Source organism: Populus alba, chromosome 1, assembly GCF_005239225.2.
Source record: "Populus alba chromosome 1, ASM523922v2, whole genome shotgun sequence".
Taxonomy (NCBI): Eukaryota; Viridiplantae; Streptophyta; class Magnoliopsida; order Malpighiales; family Salicaceae; genus Populus; species Populus alba.
The window spans coordinates 52,308,803-52,332,492 of NC_133284.1; the positions used below are offsets into that span (position 1 = coordinate 52,308,803).

At 34.5% G+C, this 23,690-nt stretch overlaps 1 protein-coding gene and 1 pseudogene across 1 annotated transcript; one reads left to right on the top strand and one right to left on the bottom strand.

The window, feature by feature from the left end:
• Nucleotides 1-9,610: 9,610 nt before the first annotated feature.
• On the bottom strand, nucleotides 9,611-11,240 carry LOC118048994 (lignin-forming anionic peroxidase). The gene is made up of 4 exons (XM_035058846.2): nucleotides 10,898-11,240; nucleotides 10,584-10,775; nucleotides 10,333-10,498; nucleotides 9,611-10,212 (listed from the first exon to the last, which is right to left on the bottom strand). Exons 1-4 carry the CDS (start codon nucleotides 11,111-11,113, stop codon nucleotides 9,818-9,820), a joined length of 969 nt encoding a protein of 322 aa, XP_034914737.1. The 5' UTR covers nucleotides 11,114-11,240; the 3' UTR covers nucleotides 9,611-9,817.
• Nucleotides 11,241-16,039: 4,799 nt separating this feature from the next.
• Nucleotides 16,040-19,277, top strand: LOC118048993 (G-type lectin S-receptor-like serine/threonine-protein kinase CES101; annotated as a pseudogene).
• The last annotated feature ends 4,413 nt before the right edge of the window (nucleotides 19,278-23,690 follow it).

Below are 23,690 nucleotides of genomic sequence, written 5' to 3' on the forward strand. Positions count from 1 at the left end.
TTTGATGTGTTGGATGCCGCTGGTCGGCCTCTTTCCTTAGAAGATTTTAATCTTTATGTATTTCGGGGCTTACGCAGTGATTTCAAAGATTTAGTGACCAGTTTGTCTACACGGGCAGACCCTTTATCATACTCTGATCTTCACAGTTACTTGCTCACTCATGAATACCTCAATAAGAGCTCCATTCAATCCACTCTTGGCTCCCCTATGACAGCACCTCTGCTGCCCACACCTTCACGTCCCACGGCTTCAGCATTCTTAGCCCAGCGTAGTGGTTTCGGTGGGTCTTCTGGCCATTCCTATCGTGGGCGTGGGCGTCACCGAGGTGGATGGAGAGGTTACCGTAGTGGAACCCATGGCACCTCTGGATCTGGATGGCAGCAGATGTTTGGGTCCGGTTTTCAGCAAGGTTCTCGCGAGTCTGGGACTAGTTGGCCGCAATACTCTCGTGGATACAACAATAGTTTTCGAGATGTCAAATGTCAATTGTGTTATGGTTTTGGGCATTCAGCAAAATACTGCTCTCAATTCACTTCACAACATCTACAGGCTACCGCTAACTTGGCATTTCAAAATTCTCAGCTCACCTCTGCAGGTTGGTTTCCTGATACGGGTGTTAATCAACATGTGACACCGGACCTTTCCAGTATGACGAGTTCAGAGCCCTATACTGGTAGTGATCAATTGCATGTCGGGGATGGTAAGGGACTTGTTATATTACATATTGCTCATTCTAAACTTTATACTCCCAAACGCACTTTTACCCTATCAAATGTTCTGCATGTCCCAAATATTAAAAAACCATTATTGTCTGTTCAGAAATTTTGCATTGAGAATAATGTATTTTTTGAATTTCATTCATCTGTGTTTTATGTTAAGGATCTAATAACCAAGGAGGTGCTCCTTTCCGGTCAGAGTAGGGATGGTCTATATGTCTTATCCGAGTCTTCTGCAACGTCCATACCTGAAGCTTTCCTATCTACATCTATGTCCTCCACTGCTGATGTTTGGCATCGTCGCCTTGGGCATCCTAGCTCTTGTATTTTAGGGTCTCTAGTATCAAATAATAAAGTTGCATGTACTTCAAGAGTGTTTAATTTTAGTTGTTCATCTTGTCCTTTAGGCAAAGCATCGCGTCTGTCGTTAGGCCTTACTGGTTATAAAACTTGTGCTCCTCTTGAGCTTGTTTTCAGTGATGTTTGGGGACCTTCTCCTATGTTATCTACTGACGGTTATCGGTAATTTGTGATTTTTGTGGATGCCTATACTAAGTATATATGGTTCTTTCCTTTAGCAGCTAAATCTGATGTGTTTAAAATTTTTCTTCAATTTCAAGCTCTTGTTGAACGACAATTCGACACCAAAATTAAATTCGTTCAAACAGATTGGGGTGGTGAATATAGGAAATTAAACACATATTTTAAAACCATAGGAATCCATCATCTTTTAATCTGTCCTCACACACATGAACAAAATGGTACTGTTGAGCATCGTCATCGTCACATTGTTGAAACTGGCCTTATGCTACTTGGTCAGTGTAAGGCTCCATTAAAATTTTGGAGTTATGCTTTTGACACGACTGTTTATCTCATAAATTGTATGCCTACTGCTATTTTAAATGGTCGTACCCCTTTTAAACGTTTGCTTAAATCTTCTCCTGATTATAGTTTTCTTCGTATTTTTGGGTGTTTATGTTTTTCTTTGCTTCGTCCCTATAATCAACATAAACTAGATTTTCGGTCAACACCGTGTGTGTTTCTTGGCTACAGTTCCTCTCATTTGGGTTATCATTGTTTTGATTTGTTAACATCTCGTATGTATATTGCACGACATGTTAAATTTCATGAAAATACATTTCCCTTTGCATGTTCTGAACAGACAACGTCCTTGCCTTCTTCATCTCTACAAACAGCACTCCCAGCTTTAACTTTTTTTCCTACACCTATGACCACTCCATCTACCCTATCTCTGCCACTTTCTCCAACACCTGCTCATAGGGTTGTTGCCACACCTCCTTCACCCTATCCCGTGAGTAACAATCCCTCTCCTTCATCTCCACTTTATTATGCTACTGATCACTTCCCTAGTATGGTTTCTGTTTCTCCAGGTACGGTGATTCCACTGTCAGCAGACTCCACTCCGGTTGTGTCCCCATCTCGGCCTCCTAGTAGTCTCACATTGGGTCCTTCCTCTGGCTCATCTCCTGGCTTGCATTTGGTAGTGGATTTATCTAACTTTGATCTTCAGTAGGTTTCTCATAATCCATCCCTTTTGCCAGCTAACTCCTCTCGTAGCCACCACATGACACTTCATCCACGCCAACCAAAATAGGCACATCTTAGTGTGTCTCAGTCCTCTGCTCCCGTGCGTTCTGCTCAGTCCCCTGCTTCCGTGTGCTCTACGTCTCTTGAGCATGAACCCCTCACGTTTAAAGACGCCACTCAGCATGGCAGCAAGCTATGCAAGATGAGATTCGGGCTTTGCAATCAAATGGTACATGGACTCTAGTTCCTTATTGTTCCTCTATGAATGTTGTTGGCAGTCGCTGGGTCTATAAAATCAAGCGGCGAGCGGATGGTAGTATTGACAGGTATAAAGCCCGTCTTGTTGCCAGAGGGTTCACTCAACAAGAAGGAATAAACTATCTTGAGACTTTCAGTCCGGTTGTTAAGCCTGCAACTGTGAGGTTAGTACTTACCATTGCTGTGTCCCGTGGGTGGTTTATTCATCAACTTGATGTTCACAATGCTTTCTTGAATGGGATCCTTATAGAAGAGGTGTATATGGAGCAACCACCTGGTTTTTCTCACCCTACTTTACCATCTCATGTTTGTCACCTGCATAAGTCTATATATGGTTTAAAACAGGCTCCCCGGGCGTGGTATACCAGACTCAATGACTATCTCATTTCTCTTGGTTTTCGTGCCTCTAATGCTGATCCTTCTCTATTTATTTACTCTGATGGCCATGATCTTATTTACCTGCTTGTGTATGTGGATGACCTTCTTCTTACTGGGAACAATTCCACTCTGCTGCGTCACTTGATTACCTTACTGAATTCAGAATTCAAAATCAGGGATTTAGGCTCTGTGCATTATTTCTTAGGAATTGAGGTCACCAAGACTGCTATGGGACTTATGCTCTCACAACATAAATATACTCTCGATATCATTCAGAGAGCTGGCATGTCTTCGTGTAAAGCTGTTGATACGCCTGCTTCATCCTCTTCTAAGCTATTATTGTCCTCGGATACTCAGTATTCTGATCCTACCCGTTACCGACAGATTGTTGGTGCCTTGCAGTATCTCACTTTTACTCACCCAGATATTTGTTATGCTGTTAATAAAGTATGTCAGTTTATGCACTCACCTACTGATGGTCATTGGTCCCTTGTCAAAAGAATTATTCAGTATCTTCAAGGAACGACATCTTATGGTCTACACATCACTCGAGGTTCCTCTCTTTCCTTACATGGTTTTACAGATGCTGATTGGGCTGGTAGTCTTGATGACAGAAAATCCACCGGTGGCTACTTGGTATATCTCGGCCGAACACCTATTTCTTGGAAGTCTGGAAAACAACGCACAGTGGCTCGTTCATCGACTGAAGCAGAATATAAGGCTCTTGCAGATTGTACTGCTGAGATTTTATGGATTCGGGCTCTGTTATCTGATCTTCATTTCTCCTCTGCTCCTACGACTATCCTTTGGTGTGATAATTTAGGTGCTACCTACTTGTCTGTCAATCCTATCTTTCATGCTCGCACTAAGCATGTTGAAGTCGATTATCACTTCGTTCGTGATCGAGTTGCTAAAAAGGACATTGAGGTTCGGTTCATCTCCTCCAAGGATCAGCTTGTTGATGTTCTTACCAAACCTCTTCCTCATGCGTCCTTCACTTATTTTTGATCCAAGCTTCAAGTGGATTCTCCTCCTTCAGCTTGAGGGGGCATATTATGGAATGTTTATTATGTATATTTATATTTATCATGTATTTACTTTATATAGGATTCTGATCATGTGTAGTATACTACATGGTTATATATTACATGAGGGGAGGGCTGATTCATTCAATCACAGCCTCCAAAATATATTCCAAACACGTCTTCTCCCTTAACTTCAACTATGTCAAATTTAAAAAACATTGGCTTGATGATCAATAAAGTTCAAGGTAACATGTAACTGGTGAACAAAACAAATAACTAAATCTAATATCGAAGGATAGAATTAAAATTGAAAAATCAATTAAAAAAATAAATCGAGTCAACATGAATTAAAATATCAAACATGTGACTTTAGTCATGAGATTGAGATAGTCTCATAGAAAATAAACAGATATAAATCATTAAGTATAATTCTTCATAAATTCAACGTTGAAGGGTGAAATAAAAAAAAATAAGTTGAGAAAAAAATAGAAAAAAAAAACTCATGTCAACTAAGGTATAAGACTAGAATAACCTCATAAAAAGTAAATAAAAAACAATTAGAAAGCTCAACCCCCAATAAATATAATATTAGAAATGAAATTAAAATTATATATATATAAAGGAAACAAATACTATTCAAGTGAATAGTGTTTTGTGAATAGAGGTATAGTAAAATCCATACTCTTTTAGCTAGGTGTGATCATTTTCGGTTCTATTTGGTTTTTATAAAAAAAAAGTAACAAAAAAAAAACCGAAACCGGTTCAAACCGACCGTTTCGATTCGATTTAGTTCAGTTTTTTAGGACCAAAACCAGTTCAAACCGGTTTGGCTCGGTTTTTTTCCTATTTGGCTTGGGTTTTTTTTTTTTGTTTTTTTTGGATCGGTTCGGTTCGGTTTTTTTTTATTTCAAGCTTATATAACTGAACCGAACTTATCGGTTTTTTTTAAAATTTTAATTGGTTTTTTTTTAAGGTTCGGTTTTTTTTGTTATTTATTTTCCAGTTTTCTTGGTTTAATTGGTTTTTTGGTTTTTTTTCTCACCCCTACTTTTAGCTTTCTAGTTAATTGTTAATGATACAAGTTAGATTTTGTTCGATATGATAACAGTAAAAAATTGGGCCCTAATAGATTTCAAAATCATAAAATAAATATCAAAATTTAACTTATGATATTGGAATTTGGTTAAAAAGGAAAACGAAAAGAAAAGGGCACTACCATTAGGATTTGAATTCCATTGGCATTTAAATTCATAATGACTAAGGATAACCATATAAGGATAACCATATATTGTGTTTTTTTTTATTTCAGTAGGCACTGAACCTTTCTTAAATTGCCATTATTATGGAAGCTTTACAAGATAAAATTGAAAAATGGGGCAGTGAACTTTTAACGAATCCGAATGCTTTCAGTAATAAATCAAGATTTTAGGGATATAAATAAGTAGAAGGAAATTCACATGGAAAAAAGATAATAAAAGAGATTATCAATGTGCAATTTTTTTTCATAATAATCGATGTACAAATTGATTTTTCATCATTGTTGAATCTGATTTATTACAACGTTGAAAGAAATTTAAGTGGGACATCATTTTACATCCTGAGATCATCATGGGATATTCATGTTCTTGGCATTATTCACTGATCCGAAGCAGGCTGCACACGATCTTGTGCTGTGAAGATGTAAGATAGCATCACGAGAATGGTTAAGATGATTATCACACGGTCCTAAGTACCATCTTCTTCCATGCTACAGAGTCAGGCCAGTCAAGACTAAAATGATTATGTATGGTATTTGACAAGTCGAAATTTCATCCATTGATGATCTGAGATGAGCTAATGGCTGCAAAAGAGAGTGATTGTATGATGGTCAATCTTATGGGATAATCGAAACAGCATAAGCCACCAGCTTCTACCTTTCGTTCTCGCCCGATTGCTCCGATTAGGCAAAGAGCAATTTATTCAGAAGTGGACAATCAAGTTCTATGTGCATGATCTACAGCATGATCCTGGACAATCATATTCTATCAAAGATCCAAGAGGAGGATATCTTGACTACAAGGTAGTCAGAATTTGTTAACATTCAAAACTTGATGAATACAATAAATATCAGCAGCAACGTCCTCTTCATCTTTACCTTGATCTCTGCCTTTTATTGGATTGAGATCCTGATGGACCTCCACTATCAATCTCGCCCCCAGCCTTTCTTTTCTTTTTGTTGGTTTCTTCGAGTTGCAGAATGTAATGAACAAACATCAGATCTCGGAAACGATCTAGTTCAAGTTGGTTCTGCCCTTTGTTTACCAACTTCTCTGCCAGGCTCCTGTTTAGGCAGTATCTCCATGTACGAGGAATCTGTGTGTTTTTCAACACATCTACGTGAAGATAACTGGCTCCATGACCAAAATCACTACAGAAGGACATGTTTGATAAGTTTTTCATCCGGGTCCATTCGGAAATGAAGGTCCTTCGTCCCTTCATTTCTTGGGTCCACAGAACCTGAAGAAACAAAAAGTTAAAAGAGAAAGATGAGACTCCAATGAAACTTAAAACACACATAGACAGAATTAAAGTTTAAGAACGAGCAATTAGTGTCAAAACCCTAACCCAGAGTTATTATAATGAAATATGACACTGGCTTTCTTCTCTTAAAGTAGTTGAGCTCTGTGGCAGGCTGCTGCTGTATATGGTTTGTTCCATTTGATGACTGTGAGGGTTTGGCGAATAAGATGTTTATATAGAGAAGACATGCGTTATTTCTCCTCTTCCCTTCTAGGGTTTCTAAAACGACGTGTTCTATCTCTGGGATTTGGTTTCTTGATACCACCTGCCGGTTTTGTCCTCATATAATTTCATACCATATAAGGAGTTTAGGTCAACATTGCCAGTGCTGTAATTAGCACAACATTAATGATGGAAATTCAAAACTTTGCTGTCATTCCAAAAAGATAGAAATCAAGGGATTTGATTCAAATCCAAGGTCTGGAATGTGGATTCCTATCTTATCCGGCCTTCAAAATTTATCTCTAGGGTGATTGATTTAGGAAACTTTGTCGTCATTTGCAAAGAGTGGATAACAATTGAAACGATTAATGATTTTAACCTGCAACAATTTAACAATCATAAAAAAGTTATTTTCAATGCAAAAAAAAAAAAAGTTCATCAAGTAGATAATTTGCAACAATTTATTAATAATAAAAATATTATATCCTAAAGAATTAATTTAAATTTATGTAGTTTCTTCATTTTACATACCGAAGAAATAAAACACAAAATTAATTGATGAAGTTCTTAAACTATTATATTAAATTAGAACTATCTATCAAAAACTTTGCTTCTAATATTTTTTATATTAAATTTCATTGAAATATCAAATTTGAACAATCCAAAATTCACTGTTTTTGTCTTTTTTAAACCTTTGTAAAACATAACAAAAGACGAAATAAAGAGAGTAATAAGAAAGAAGCACAAACCTAAGGAGCTTGATTTGGTATATCCTCAAATTGGACAATTGCTTTGAGCTATTATTCATCATCATCATCATCATCATCATTTTCATCTTTTTCACTAATTCTCTCCATTATTTGTCTAATTAGAGTTGTTATTATATTGAATGATTATGGTGAATTATATAGGCCGACTCTTTTATACCTGGCGTGTCCTTTATATGAAAATCAGAGGCCAGGAGACCATTCATTTGACTCGTACTGATGAGAATTTGACTCCACGAGAAATTAAGCAAAAAACAGCAAAATTGATCCATTTTTTACGTGTACCAATTGAAATTTCTCATTAGAGTTTATCTTCCATTTCGGAGTGGTTATTTTACATGGGACTGGTAGCCTAGGTTGGATCGAAATTTCCATAACATTAATTATTTCCTTTTTCTTTATAGAGGATATGAACCAAGATTCTCTTTTTCTGAATTTGTGCTCTCATTAGGGTTGTTAGCACATAGAAATTTCAATGGCATTTTAGGTGTGTTAATAATTTCAAATGCTGGATAAGCACAGGTGCAGTGATTCCGAAAGGATAGGGTTAGGTGCAAATTCAATCCAACTATAGTATTCAAAATGCTATTATCTTCTGTAAGTTCACTAGGATAAGAACAATGCCAGGATATGCCATGGAAATAAGCATTACCTGACATTAATTTGCGTCAATTATATGTATTAACCGAAGCACCTACCATGGAAATAAACATTACCTGACAAATATTTGGTGTAGTGCAACGCCTCCCGAAATTCAAATGTTCATTTAATTTGCTGGCTGTTCAGAATTGTTTATGCATAAAATTCTTCTTGTTGTAGCGTGGTTTACTCTCGCATAAAGCAGCCTTATGCCCCTTTTAGGATACAGAACTGGAAAGCACAGACCATCTACTGCTATAATGTCCATTCGCATGGAAACTATATTTTGAAGAAAAACCTATTTTCATGTTTTCTGGAATAAGGAAATTTGTTTTAATTTTTTTTAGGATGTCATATCTTGACCCTTGATTCAACCCAAAAGAATCCTAACCATTGGTTTAAAGTGGCTATCATGGACTGTCAAATTTGTTGCAAGAAATAATTGGTTGGGTTGGCTATTTTGGAGTGGTACCACAATCGTTATGGTGTTAATTAGCCAGAACAAACCGCACCAGGATGTAATCAAATGTCAGGTGATCATTTGCATTTAAGTTTTGTTAAATTTGATAGAGAGATGAAGTAATAAATGCCTTTGTTCAAAATTTCACATTGATTTCTCCATGCATTTGAAACTATTATTAGTCTGCTCTTGCCAAGTTGCCAATTTTTTTTTTTTTTTTTTTAAAATTTTAGAAAAAAATCAAATTAGGTTATGAAACTTATAAAAACAAAACACAAAACCATGAGCTTAATTTATTCCATTCCAATTCACTGAGAATTAAAATAAGCACCTGTTTAATTACACCTATAAAAAAGATTGAATCACAATTGAATTCAATTAAATAATGAATACATGAATGATTATTGGGTTGCTTCGAGTAGATTACATCTTGCTCGAGCCACTATTTATTTCAAGAATTAAATGAGAAAAAAATCTTGAATTTGAATGGTTGTTTAGCGAATCAATTAACAACACTGCAAACCCTTCGTATCTCTTTTAAAAATTAATTTTTTTGCAATTAAATCCTTCATAAATTCAATTAGACATTCAATAAAAATGTAATTGAATCCTTAAACATCTAATTTTGAATTTCTCTTTTTTAAATTGAATTTTCTTTGTCAATAGAACATTTATCAATCGAAAATATACTGTTAAATTTTAATATTTTTATATTTAATCCTCTTTAACCAATCTTTGACTATTTCCAGGTGTCTCGGTATTTTCTTCTCATTGATATATTTTTTAGGTAACATTTTTTTATTTGATTTTTTTTCTCTTCCTCACATCCCTCTTTCTTTTTGTGTGGGGACCTTAAAAAACTGGGTAACAACACCCCCGACAAAGTAGATAACAATTTGTAACGTCAAAAATCAGGTTTGATTGATTTAAACTGCGTATCTAAGAACCCCCCCTTTCTTAGCTTGCTCTTGTCAAAGTTACCAGCTTTTTTTTTTTAAAGAAAAAAAAGAAGATAATTTTAGGAAAAACTCGAAATCGGATTATGACACTTATAACAACAATATAAAAACAAAACACAAAACCATGAGCTTAATTTATTCCATTCCATTCACTGAGAATTAAAATAAACACTTGCTTAATATTCTTATAAAAAGATTGAATCGCAATTGAATTCAGTTAAATAATGAATACTTGAGTGACTATTGGGTTGCTTTGAGTAGATTATATCTAGCTCAAGCTAGCCACTATTTATTTAAAGAATTGAATGAGAAAAAAAATCTTGAATTTGAATGGTTGTTCAGCGAATCAATTAACAACACTGCAAACCCTTCGTATCTCTCCTTGAGAACCAGTCAGTGGTTCTATATCTCCCATCCTTAACATGGCAGCGGCAAAATCAGAGCTAAAAAGTGAAGGGTTCCTGCTGTACTCGGTGACTATGCTGTCTGTAGATTGACCACTAAAGAGCACTTGGTCTGATTGAAGAAGTCCCCTCCTTTGAATGAGATTCCTGAAGTAATTGTTATCGAAAGAATTGGGTGTCACCAAATCAAGTGGAGCAAGATTATTGTTTCCGTTACCGGAAGCAGATGGACAATTCCGTCTTCTGGTGCTGGCGAAACCAGCATCAATATCACTTGAATTGTCATATATTCTGCCTCGGAAGGTCACACATCTTGCTTGGCCGATTGTATGCGATCCTGTATCAGAATGAAATCTTTAGTCAAAATTTGACGGCAATACATTCGTGTGTTTAGATATATGTTTAGCCCTAGAAAATTGCTGGAACTGTTCATGTTCTTATTTAGGCACACACGTACCTGAAAGGGCAACCATATCTCTTTCACTCAAACCTTTTCCACCGAACATGCCAATTAGGTTTACAAGGCTAGTTGTAGCTCTAGGAATATCGCTGTCAGCTAGGCTTCGGCTTGCTGTGGTGGAGTCCCTTCTTCCAAGTCTCACTGTCCATGATGGTCCACCAACCTGTATTATAGATAGAAACCGAACTTATAACTAGATTGATCACGTTTGGATGAGAAGCTTTCCAAGCAGGGAAAGTGTTACTCACAGCAACAGACGCATCACGGGCTGCTACAGCAGCAATGTCAGCACATGAAACAACTCCAGGACATATGCTCTCCACTTGAGCCTTGGCATCATCAATGACTTCAAATCCCCGGATTGAATTGTTATTGCTGAATGAGAACTTCTCGCTATCTATTGAAGGAGAATTGTCAAGCATGATTGAAGCATCACAACCCTGCAATACAAGCAAGCATATATATATATATATATATATATATATATATATATATATATCAGTTCCAGATTGAAATAAATCTGTCTGTGCAGTACTAATGTTGTGGCGATCGAGTAATCTACCTGAACAAAGCAATCATGGAAGTGAAGACGAATAAGGGATGCTGCCATTCTGCGCTCACTCGAGACAGCTCTCCGAATAGCAGTACGAATTGTGGTCAGTGCATTCGGACATGTGCTGTCATAGAAGTTTGAAGACAGTTGTGCTTGGCTTGGAAAACATGAGGAAATCAAGAATAATGAAAAAACAACACAAGCTAAAGACAAACGAGAAACCATTTCGTATGCTGTGCAAAATGTATTGAAAATCAAGCAGTGTAGAAAATATTGCCGAAGCTAAAGAAATCTACTAGCGAATGAGGATGTGAATGGCATAAGCCTCGGTTCCTCTATACTTATAGACTGCCCTTGATGACTTGTTCTTTAGAAGACTCTTTCAAAAGTAGTAACTGTAAGACAGGACACCTTCCCTGAAAATTTCTAGGGTTTACTTTCTTTCTCTTAGCATTTAATTTTGCTTACCAGATCCTATGGAAGAGTCATCCAAAGCGATTGGCTACCATTATACTTTTTGAAGAAGATGACTTTTCTTATAGTTTCATTAATCCCTCTACCAATATTTTTAAAAAATAAATAAATAAAATACTATTAGAATAATCTTAATTACACTCTTTATTCTTACAAATTATGGCATCTTCAGCTTTCACATGCAAAATTCTTATATTATTTAACCTCCCATATTACATAAATATATTGCTAAGCAGGACTATCAAGATTTAGTAAGAGGTAGAGAGCCCACTTGCCACCATCAAAGCATAGCACAAAAGTAATTAAAAATAAATAAAACGGAATAAATCCCATTTTTGTTGCATTGAAATGTGATCTTCAAAACGCCATACTATTTCTCCCAATAATTAGGCCAAAGTTGATTTGGTTGGTCTAAACGAAGAAGAGGAGACAATTCTCTAAATAAATTTTTTTTCTATTATTATTTTAGATAATGGGATTAAAATATTGAGGATTGGCTGACTTCTCCAATAGGGGAAAAAAAAGCGTTGACTTCATGGAAATCTAGCACACAATTGAAATTTTCAATCTCAATCTAGAAAAGTACATGATCGCTGAAGTTGCGAGTCTCAGTTTGTTAATCTATAAAAAAAACCCTCCAAATGAATATATATATATATATATATATATATATATATATATATATATAGTTATTTTCTAAACTAGTTGACCTAAAGCAATGCTCGGACATGATATAAAAGCAATGTTTTTTTTATTGTCATCAGTACCAATGTCATAGCTGAAAGAGCAAGATTTTATTGGGAGAACAATGTTACTCAAGTTGAAATTGGAGGACTAATATGTAGTTTGTCCAGAAATAGCCGTACAAGCAAAAGCAACAAATCCACTCAAGCTGCCCGAGTTTGTACCTTCCTACTACAGACATTAGAGGTGATCATTTTCGGTTCGATTCGGTTTTTATATTAAAAAATAACCAAACCGACATTATTAATTTTAAAATTTTAAAACCAAAACCGAATCAAAACTAATTAAAACCGATTGGTTTCGATTCGGTTTTTGTTGTTCAAAAACCAGTAAAACTGAAAAGCAAATCTCGGTGCCAGTGTCCACAAACTACAAGCAAATCTCAGTTTCTGTTATTCAGGAAAACAGATCTGCCCAGTGCCCAAAAATAAAAGCAAATCTCGATGTTCAGTGCCCACAAATTACAAGCAAATCTCGGTTTCTGTTGTTCAAGAAAACAGATTTGCCCACAAACTACAAGCAAATTATAACATTGTTGTTACTTATTTTTTGAGCCATATGTGCTCATGGAGATGGTGTATATCCCCTTTAAATTGAAGGCAAGAGTTTAGTTCAAGGTAGCATATACCTAATAATATGAGATACCTTTAATTTATGGTAAATGTTTATCTTAAATGCAGGCCTATCACATAAATGAAAGAATTGATTGATGAGTTTAAGTATTGAAATTGAAAGGCAAAGAGAGGGTCAAACTTAGAAAAGAGATGTTGGTGTAGTCCAAACTAGAACACTGTTTGGTAATTGGGTCATATCTCAAGTTCTAGATGTCCAAATGACCTCAATTTTTTGGACAGATTTGGTAAGACATAGGCCTACAACTTTCATGTGGAGTCCAAGATTTAAAAAGGTCGTTTTCAAGTCCAAATTATAGCAACAATGGAGAAGTCCGAATCTGTCTTACAACCCAGACACTATTCAGGGTTCAACCCATATCTCCAGTTCTAGAACTCCAATGACCTTAATTTTTTTTCCTAGAAAGATAAGACAATTTCCTATAACTTTCATGAGTACATGTGGTTTCAATTCTGATGCTAGCAATGACGTTTTATTCAGACAAGAAGATAAGGATTTTCACCAAGTCAAGAGTTGGTCACCCACTCAACAATTAGTCATCAAATCAATAGTTTCAAATTTTGGCCTATAAAAGGAGGTATTTGCCATGTATTTAGGGGTTTGGTTGTTTAGATCAAGAACTTGTTCCTGCTCTTTCTCTTTATATTTTTTTGCAATTCTTAAGTTTTGCTTTCATTAATATCTTATTTATGCTTTTCATTTCCTTTCCTTTACTTAGTTAACTTGTATCTTATTTATGTTCTTGTTTTGTTTATTTATGTTTCTCTTCTTCATTATATTTAGCTAAGTTTATTATGTCAAGATGAAAAGGTTACACAAATGGTGTAAGAATTAGTATATTGTAAACTCAAGATGGACCTGGATATTTAATATTAACATGTCTTATCTTTTTATCTTACTAATTCTTAATACCTTGCTTGTTAAATGGTTAATCTAGATTTGTGTTGTATAACACTTGGTACAACAAATGCTTGCCACTCATAGCCCAACCGTATGGTATTACCTACACGGATGCCATTAGCCAAAGCTAATCTTGAAATTCATCTCCGGCAATCCTATCACGAATGCCATTAGCCGAAGCTAATCTTGTAATTCATATCCCGACAATCTTATCACGGATGCCATTAGCCGAAGCTAATCTTGTAGATACGCTAGACCTTATTTACATTGAACATGACATTTATTGTAATTACATTCACTAGAAGAATTTTAAATTGTATAAGTGTAAATAGGAGGAAAATCACGCACCTACTTCACCTGTCTCGTGACCTACCCTAAGATCCAATCCTAGTAGCTCAAGTCGATATTATAGAGAATCCATATTCATCCATTACTCATATGTTACTTTCTATACATGTTCATTTCCTCATAATAACATACACACATATATCATATATATTTTTAGAGTTAGTATCTTAATGTACAAGAGTTTGTATGACTCAATCTTTTATATTCTCATATATAGTATTCACGTGAAAGTCTATCGTTACTGTCTAGACATTGAGTTGTTATTGTCTAATTTTCAACTATTACTATTCAACTTTGAACTGTTACCGTCCAACCGTTATTGTCTAGACATTGAACTGTTACTGTCCAATTTTCAATTGTTATTGTCTCGTTTTTGAACTGTTACTGTCTGACCTCTCCTTAGATTTTTAACTATATTTGGAGTTCTAAAACTTCGATTCAAGCGAGATTAGTTTCGTTATAAAGCTAAGGCATGAGGTTACAAGTTCTCTTAAAGAAGGAGAACACAGTTCTCTTGACATGCCTCGTTAATTACTCTGTATTGATGTGAATATATTAGATTTTTTAATATCATCAGCTAGCATCATTTATGAAAAATACTTTTAAAAAACAATTAATTAGCCTACAGTTTTATTAAGATCTCTATTTATTATCAATGATAAATAATCAAGACACTCATAAAATAAAATGTGTAACTTATCTTACTGTCGTGATAGAAACACATGCACACCTAACCCTTTGGTAGCTTATTAATTATGTGCAACTCTTCAATGTGTGGGAATAGGTTATCATGCTTTAACAGCATGTGCAACCTCTTCCGGTGGAGTTAAGCCACCATATAACTTTTAAATTAAGGAGGATAAAATCCTTTTTTTATTTTTTTTATTGATAAAATTCCTACAACTCTCTAATGATTTACTCAATTCATCTAAAACCGCCCTCCTATTTTAATGAAGTCCAAATCAAAACCTTTTTCCTTTTTTTTTGTGTGTCATGGCCGAACTTCAATAAGGAAAAAAGGTGAGAATTTTTCTCCATTCTTATAAAAATCATTATTCAGCTAACTTATCAACATCAATTATCTACAATTTGGTAAGATTTCTAAACAATTTTATTAAAACTCAATTGTCTCAATTTTCTTCTTCTTAGATGAAATTCACCTACACGAAGAAAGTGAGGATTTTTCCGCACTTTGAAAATTCTTGTTCATTTCATCTATTAACATTTATAAACCTATATTTTCCCACAATTTCCAATACAATTGCATTAAAACCTTAAATCTCTTAAATCTTTCTCTTCGATCCAAACTTCTGATAAAAAGGAGGAAAGAGATTTTGTTTCTTCTATTTAAAATTAAATACTTACCCAATCATAATTCATCCTAACATGGTTCAATCATAATTTGCATTATTCTCATAATTAATGGCATAAACTCACAATTTCACATAATCACAATAATTCAATTCCTTCATCAAAACATAAAATTATAGAAATTAATTACTTGGAGTATGTTCTTACAACTAGAATCTAGCTGTTTTTTCTTTCCCTTTCTCAAACTAAGAACCAAAAAATAAGAAAAATAAAGTTTGGGATCAAAATTGAAATTCATGAATTTTTAGGGACTTAAAGTTTATGATTTGAAAAGTTAGAGAACCAAAGTATATGTTTAGCCCAGGTTTAAAAAAACCACCTTTTTTTATCTATTTTTCAGTTTAGTCCTCTATCTTTGTATCTTGTCCTTCCTTAATAAATATGTTATAATCGACCATCAATTTGGGTCCTTAAGGTATAATCATGAAAGAAAAGGACTGAAAGAATAAAAAATAAAAATCATTGTGATAATTCATAATAATTTGTCTTTCTTGAACAGTTGCGTGGAAAAGGATATTTTTGCCACGTTTTTTAGAGTATTTTTTATTTACGATAATCTAAAACTTAGTGCGTTGTCCTTAATAAGCGTTCCCTCTGTTGACCATATACAACAAAACCATTTCTTGTTTGCCTTCTTTTCTCTATTATTTTTTATTTTTCTTATGAAATTAGGAAAGAGAAAATTCCAAGAGAGGTAGGTCAATTTCAATGATTAACGAACCGGCGGGTCAAAATTGTTGGCTACATTTTTTATTTCATTTTAGGTAGATCATGAAACATAGCTCATCATCTACTAAATGCTTCTTACTTTTTTCTTCCTTGTTCATGAATGTTATCTTCCATGGCTAGAAGGATCTACCGGTTCCTTTTGTTTTGCTTCTGTGCCTCTCACGTTTTGTCAGCAGACACACTGTACCAAGGTGGTGATTTCCTCAATTCTTCCAGTACTCTAGTTTCCAAAAATGGGCTCTTCACTTTTGGATTCACAAGACTTGGCTCTGCTGAGTCGAATGCTAGCTACTTGGGAATATGGTACAACAATGACACAAGTCACCCTTTTTGGCTCGCCAACAGAGGCAAACCCATAGCAGACAATTCAGGGGTTCTTGCAATAGATGGATCAGGAAATATGAAACTCACCTACTCTGGAGGTGATCCTGTTGAGTTCTATTCAAGTCAATCTTTCGCAAGCAATATAAGAGCTATTTTAGAAGATTCAGGCAATTTTGTTCTCAAAGATGAAAATTCTGGCAGCCAACAGGTCTTATCACTTATGGCAAAGCTTTGACTTTCCTACTGACACATTCTTGCCCGGAATGAAGTTAGGGATCAACCATAGAACTGGCCAAACCTGGTCCCTCATGTCGTGGTTGAGCGACTTAGTACCCACTCCCGCTGGTGCTTTCACTTTTGAATGCATGGGATACTAATGGAAAGGAGTTGGTCATTAAGAGGCGAGATGTAATTTATTGGACTACTGGACCATTGAGGACCAATACTAGTTTCGAAATTCCTTATCTGGATGCAGCGGTTCTTGATTTCAGTTTTTTTAATGTTTCTAACGCAGACGAGGATTACTTTATGTTCACAGTTTCTGCAAATCAATTTACTCCTCAGGGTCAAAGGAATTTTTCAATGTGGCAGTTGAGATCTGATGGGGACATAGAAGATCTAACTACTGGACGAGTATATGGGGGCTCATCATGTAAAGGAAATAATAAAGATGGTGGTTGCGAGAGGTGGTCAGGACCGGCATGCAGGAGCAATAGGAACAGTTTTGAATTGAGACGAGGTTACTTTGTTAACACAGTTCCTAGTAAGGACGACTATAATTCTAGTCTTAGCATTAGTGATTGCATGGACATCTGCTGGAAAGATTGTCAATGTGTTGGTGTTACTACCAGAGGCAATAATGCCAACAATACTGGATGCACGTTTTATTATGGAAGCTTTACACAAGACCTGAGTGGAAATGCAATTCAATACCACATCATTGTTCAAGACTATTCAGGTTAGCTGTTCTTTCGTTTTCTGGTTATCAATTTATAACCCAACAATGTAATTAATTTTAAATAAATTCCCATTGGATGTAGGGAAAAGGAATTGGATATGGATTATTTTAGCTTCTGCGGGATTTGTTTCATTGATGGGGCTCGCGGGAATCTTGTGGTATCTGAGAAGGAGAAGACTTAGAGGTAACATTTTCTAAATAACAAACAAATTTACTGATTTTAAGACTTGTTGAATTCCGGGATTAGCTTACTTTATCATATCAATCTGAGTAGAGAAGTATCTCAATGAGTTGCTGACATTGGATTCAACGAACGATACGCTTGAACTCGAAAATGACGGTAACAAGGGCCATAATTTAAAGGTACATAGTGCAGCAACAATTATGGCTGCTACAAATTCCTTTTCTGCAGACAATAAACTTGGACAAGGTGGCTTTGGACCAGTTTACAAGGTAGTTTGTTAAAAATTACTTCAAGAAAAGGGTTGAAGAACTTATTAACTTTATATCTCAGACCAAGTATTGAATTGAGAGATAGCTGTTTTACTTCAGGGGAAATTGCCGGATGGGCGAGAGATAGCGGTAAAAAGACTGTCTAGAAGTTCAGGACAAGGGCTGGTGGAATTCAAAAACGAGCTTATACTCATAGCTAAATTGCAACACATGAATCTTGTCAGACTCCTAGGCTGCTGCATTCAAGGGGAAGAGAAAATGTTAGTGTACGAATACATGCCTAATAAAAGCTTGGATACATTTATATTTGGTAAGTTAATTATGCCATCATGCTATAAAGTGAATGGATCTCTGTTCTTGCAAGGTTTTGGACTTGGATGAATAACATTGCTGGAATATATTCACTGTTATGTTTTAAATGCAGATAAATAAAAAAGGAAGCTCATAGACTGGAAGAAGCGATTTGAAATCATTGAAGGGATAGCTCAAGGGCTCCTTTACCTTCATAAGTATTCAAGATTGAGGATAATTCATAGAGATTTGAAGGCTGGCAACATACTACTTGATGAAAATCTGAACCCCAAAATTTCTGATTTTGGCATGGCAAGAATTTTCAAGATCAATGATTTAGAAGGAAATACAAACCAAATTGTTGGGACGCGGTAAGTATAGATTCACAGTTCTATGTGTCATTACTCACTTAAGTGATTAAATGTAACATAACATTCACTTTGTCCATACAGTGGTTATATGTCCCCTGAGTATGTCATGGAGGGCATTTTCTCTGTGAAATCTGATGTCTTCAGTTTTGGAGTTCTACTGCTGGAAATTGTGAGTGGTAGAAGGATCCAAGGCCTCCTTGACATAGACGGCCACCCTCTCAATCTTGTGGGATATGTAAGTTCATTTCATGCAACCTCATAAATTATACATTGCTAGCTGCATAAGCTTTTAATTTTAACATTAAACGTAAACTTGATTCAGGCATGGGAGCTATGGAAAGCAGGTAGCCCATTTGAGCTGGTGGATCCAATACTAAGAGAATCTTGCTCTAAAGACCAAATCTTGAGATGCATTCATGTCGGCTTGCTATGCGTAGAAGACAATGCAGTGGATAGGCCGATTATGTCAGATGTTATATCAATGCTAACAAGTGAAGCACAATTACCTCTTCCCAAACAGCCTGCATTTTCCAGTGCAAGAAGTATTGTGGAAGAAAAGAGCCTCAGCAAGCCAGCAGAGATTGGTACTTCCATAAATTATGTATCTCTGTCAACCATGGATGCGAGATAGAGGTTAATTAGAGCGTTACATGGTTTATCTCCTCACATTTTGTATGTCATTCTCCATCAGTATTTTGCTTTCTCAATGCTTAGTCTTTTTTGGTGCTCTCAAAATTTCAAATTTGATTCGGAATATGCATAGAAGTTTTTAACAAGGTTGTATTTTATATTATATTTAGCATTATTCGTTATGATATCCGATAAAATAATGAAGAGAATTAGCTTTTATATATATATATATATATATATATATATATATATATATATATATATATATATAAAATGCATACTAAAAACCATAGTTATTAAACCCGAATCGGCCTGGCGGGTTGCCTCAGGGGCTGGACAAGTTTGGGTTTGTCAAAAGATCGGTTAGTGCAACGATCCAGTCAAACCCAGTCGACCCAGCGGGTCAACCCGTGACTCGGGCAAGACCTATGCAAGACCTAGTGTTTTTTTTTTTTTTTTTTTTCTCTCAAATGTGGGATTTGAAATCCATTAGTATATATACCCTATATTCCTAAAAAAAATTATGTTTTTTCAATGTAGAATAAAAACCTTTTTGGTTTAAAAACTTTAACTTAAAAAAATAACATAATATCGTTTTAATGTGGAATTTGAAATTGATTAGTATATGTTCCCAAGAAAAAAGTTAGTTTATAAGAAAAAAAGTTGTTTTTTTTTTTCAATGTGGGATTTGAAACTCATTAGTATATATACTCTATGTTCACAAGAAAAAAATTATGTTTTTTCAATATGAGATAATAAACTTTTTTGGTTTAAATACTTTAACTTAGAAGCTTAACATAATATCTTTTTAATGTGGGATAAAAAACTTTTTAAAATATTCTTTTAAACTTCATTATGCTTATAAAAGGAGGCATTTGCCGTGCATTTAGGGGCTTGGTTATTCAGATCAAGAACTTGCTCTTGCTCTCTCTTTTTATATTTTTTGTAATTCTTAAGTTTTGCTTTCATTAATATCTTGTTCATGCTTTTCATTTCCTCTCCTTTACTTAGTTAACTTGTATCTTATTTATGTTCTTATTTTGTTTATTTATGGTTCTCTTCTTCATTATGTTTAGCTAAGTTTATTATGTCAAGGTGAAAAGGTTACACTAATAGTGTAACAATAAGTATGGTGTAAACTCAACATGGACCTTAAGGTTTAATATTAACATGTCTTATCTTTTTATCTTACTAATTCTTAATACCTTGCTTGTTAAATGGTTAATCTAGATTTGTGTTGTATAACACTTGGTACAACAAATGTTTGGCACACTCATAGCCCAAGCTATGGTATTACCTACACCTGTGCTATGAAAGGAACTTGATTTGTTGTTAACATAAGTTAGCATCATGAATTCCTGATAATATTTAAAAGTTTGGTGTTACGTAAATAAGATAATTAATATGATCATGTTAACAATTTATAATGAGCTATTAATGACAAATCCTCTGATTGGAACCTTCTTTGTGTGTGGTTTCTAGTTGAGTAATAAGAATTTATACTATACTTGTTTGAAATACCATTAGTGGATCCTCTAAACTTGATATTTGTTTTTATTATTTTTTAATCATTACATTAATCTTCCATTTCAAAGTTCTCATCAACTTCATCTTCTTCATCTTCTTCTTTATTATTATTGTTGTTGTTGTTGTTATTGTTGTTGTATTATTCTTGTCTATAATTTATACTCATAACCTCCCTATGGTTTGACCCCGATCTTGGCAGGTTATTTATTACTTCGACACTCCTGCACTTGGGATAAGACATCAATCTTTTGGTCGTGTCAAGTGTTTGGCATCGTTACCAGGGAGGTAAATTCTTGTACAAATTATAGTATTTATTTTATTTTCTCTTTTCACTTTTCTTGTATCTAACTTTGTTTCTTTTGTTTTGTTTCTTTTTCTTTTGTTTTCTTCTTCCTTTTATTCTCTTTCTACACGTGTATGAGTGTTTGGTCACGTACATTAAGTGGTAGACTTTGTAGGGTATCCTCATCATTTTCTGAAAATATGGCCGAAGAAGATAACCAGTCACTTCATTATGAGAATAATGAAAATAATCATGTTAGAACACTTAGAGACCACATGAATCCCACAAGAACAAGTGCACCCTCATGCATAGTTTTCCCTCTTGATGCATCTCATTTTAATTTTAAGCCAGGAATTATTCAACTTTTACCTTCTTTTCATGGCTCAGATCTAGAGAATCCATACTTGCATTTGAGAGAATTTGAAGAAGTTTGTAACACCTATAATGACTTAAATTGTAGCATGAATACCATTAGATTAAAGCTTTTTCCTTTTTCATTAAAAGATAAAGCTAAAACATGGCTACAAAATCTTAGGTTAGGATCCATTTGCGCTTGGGATGAAATGTGACACGACCAAAAGCTTGATGTCTTCTCCCAAGTGCAGGAGTGTCAAAGTAATAAATAACCCGACAAGACCGGGGTCGAACCACAGGGAGGTTAACTATATAAATTATAAATAACAACAACACAACAACAACAAATAATAATAATTAGTAGTAGTAGTAATAATAGTAGTAGTAGTAGTAGTAGTAGTCGTAGTAGTAGTAATGATATTAATAATAGTAATAGTAATAATAAGGAGAATTTTGAGATGTAAGATTGCTGTAAGGATTAAACAATAATAAAAACAAATGTCAAGGTTAGAGGATCCACTAACTGTACTTCAAATAAGTATAATATAAACTCTTATTATTCAATTGGAAACCACACATAAAGGAGGTTCCAATCAGATTATAAATTGTTAACATGATTACATTAGTTATCTTATTCGAATAATGCTAATACTTGTAAATATTATTAGGTATTCATGGTGATAACTTATGTTAACAACAAATCAAGTTCCTTTCATAGCTTAGGTGTCGGTTATATCATACAGTATGGGTTATGAAAGTGCTAAGTATTTGTTGTACCAAGTGTTATACAACATAAATCTAGATTAACCATTTAACAAGCAAAGTATTAAAAGTGAACAAGATAACAAATATAAAACATGTTAGTATCCAACATTAAGGCCCATGTTAAGTTTATATTATACTTATTCCTACACCATTAGTGTAACCTTTTCACCTTAACATAATAGATTTAGCTAAACATAATGAAAGAAAGAAACATAAATAAACAAGATAAGAACATAATTATACAAATAAAGGAAAGGAAATGAAGAGCATAAACAAGAGATTAATATAACATCAAATAAAACTTAAACATTACAAAATACAAAGAAAGAGAGCAAGAGCATGATCTTGATCTGAACACCAAGATGCCTAAATGCATGACAAATGCCTCCTTTTATAGGACAAAATTTGAAACTATTGATTTGATGAATAATTGCTGAGTGGGTGGCCACATCTTGACTTGGTAAAAATCCTTATCTCCTTGTCTGAATAAAATATCATTGCTAACATCAGAACTGGAACCACTTATACCATAAAAATTCTAGGAAATTCTCTTAGCTTTCGAGGAAAAAAAAATTGAGGTCATCTGGACTTCTAGAACTCGAGATATGGGCTAAACACTGAACAGTGTACGGGCTGCAGGACAGATTCAGACTTCTCCGTTGTTGCTATAATTCCTAGACTCCTCATTAAAGTTGTAGGCCTATGTTTTACCAAATCTGTGTAAAACTTTGAGGTCATTTAGACATCTAGAACTCGAGATATGACCCAATTACTGAATAGTGTTCTAGTTTGGACTGCACCAACATCTCTTTTCTAAGCTTCACCTTCTCTTTAGCTTCATAAATTTCAGTAGTTGAATTTATCAACTAATCATTTGATTTATGTGATATATTAAGATGAACATTTACCATATATTAAGGCATTTTATAGTATCAAATTTGTTATTATAAAACATGCTTTAGTTAAGGAGTTATTGATACTTCAAGTACAAAATGATGATATAAAACCTTGATAAACATGCACTTTTAAGTACTAATTAATCACACCCCCCCAACCAGCTTATTACTAGTCCTTAGTAATCAAAGCGTTAAAATAGAAAAACAATTTGCAAGTTCCACAAAGCAAGCCATTCATCATTCAACTTCCATTAATCTATCCAGATAAACAAACTCTCATTAAATTTATATTCCTGCTTCATATTTCTTAAACAAGATATTAATAAACTTTCTTTTTATGTGCTCAATGTATGAAAACATAGATGATGGGGCTTTTGTCGGAAGAAAACAATATTATGTTCGAATGTTTAAGGTTAACTTCCTTGGGTTGAGATTATTATTATTATTATTATTATTTCTTTTTTTTCTTATTTTTTTTTTATTTATATACACATACAACTTAAAACACAATGTATCTTTAACCCATGTAACAAGTTTTAGGCTAATGACTCCCAGACCAGTTGGTCTTAGGGCATTAGGTGTTGAGACACCCCTATGAGCTTAACAACTCGGGTTGCAGATACTGATATGTAGATAGTGCAATATCTGATTCCCTTAAGCTTTTCTCCTTAACCCATGTAACAAGCTTTGGGCCAATAGCTCCCAAGTTAGTTGACTTTAGGGTATTAGGTGTTAAAACACCCCTTCGGAC

Excerpts from the sequence above, each read along its gene's own strand:
- LOC118048994 (XM_035058846.2), bottom strand. The coding sequence starts at position 11,113 with ATGGTTTCTCGTTTGTCTTTAGCTTGTGTTGTTTTTTCATTATTCTTG. Across the intron at positions 10,499-10,583 it reads CCCGTGATGCGTCTGTTGCT|GTTGGTGGACCATCATGGAC; the intron begins GTGAGTAACACT and ends TCTATAATACAG. Across the intron at positions 10,213-10,332 it reads AGATATGGTTGCCCTTTCAG|GATCGCATACAATCGGCCAA; the intron begins GTACGTGTGTGC and ends ATTCTGATACAG.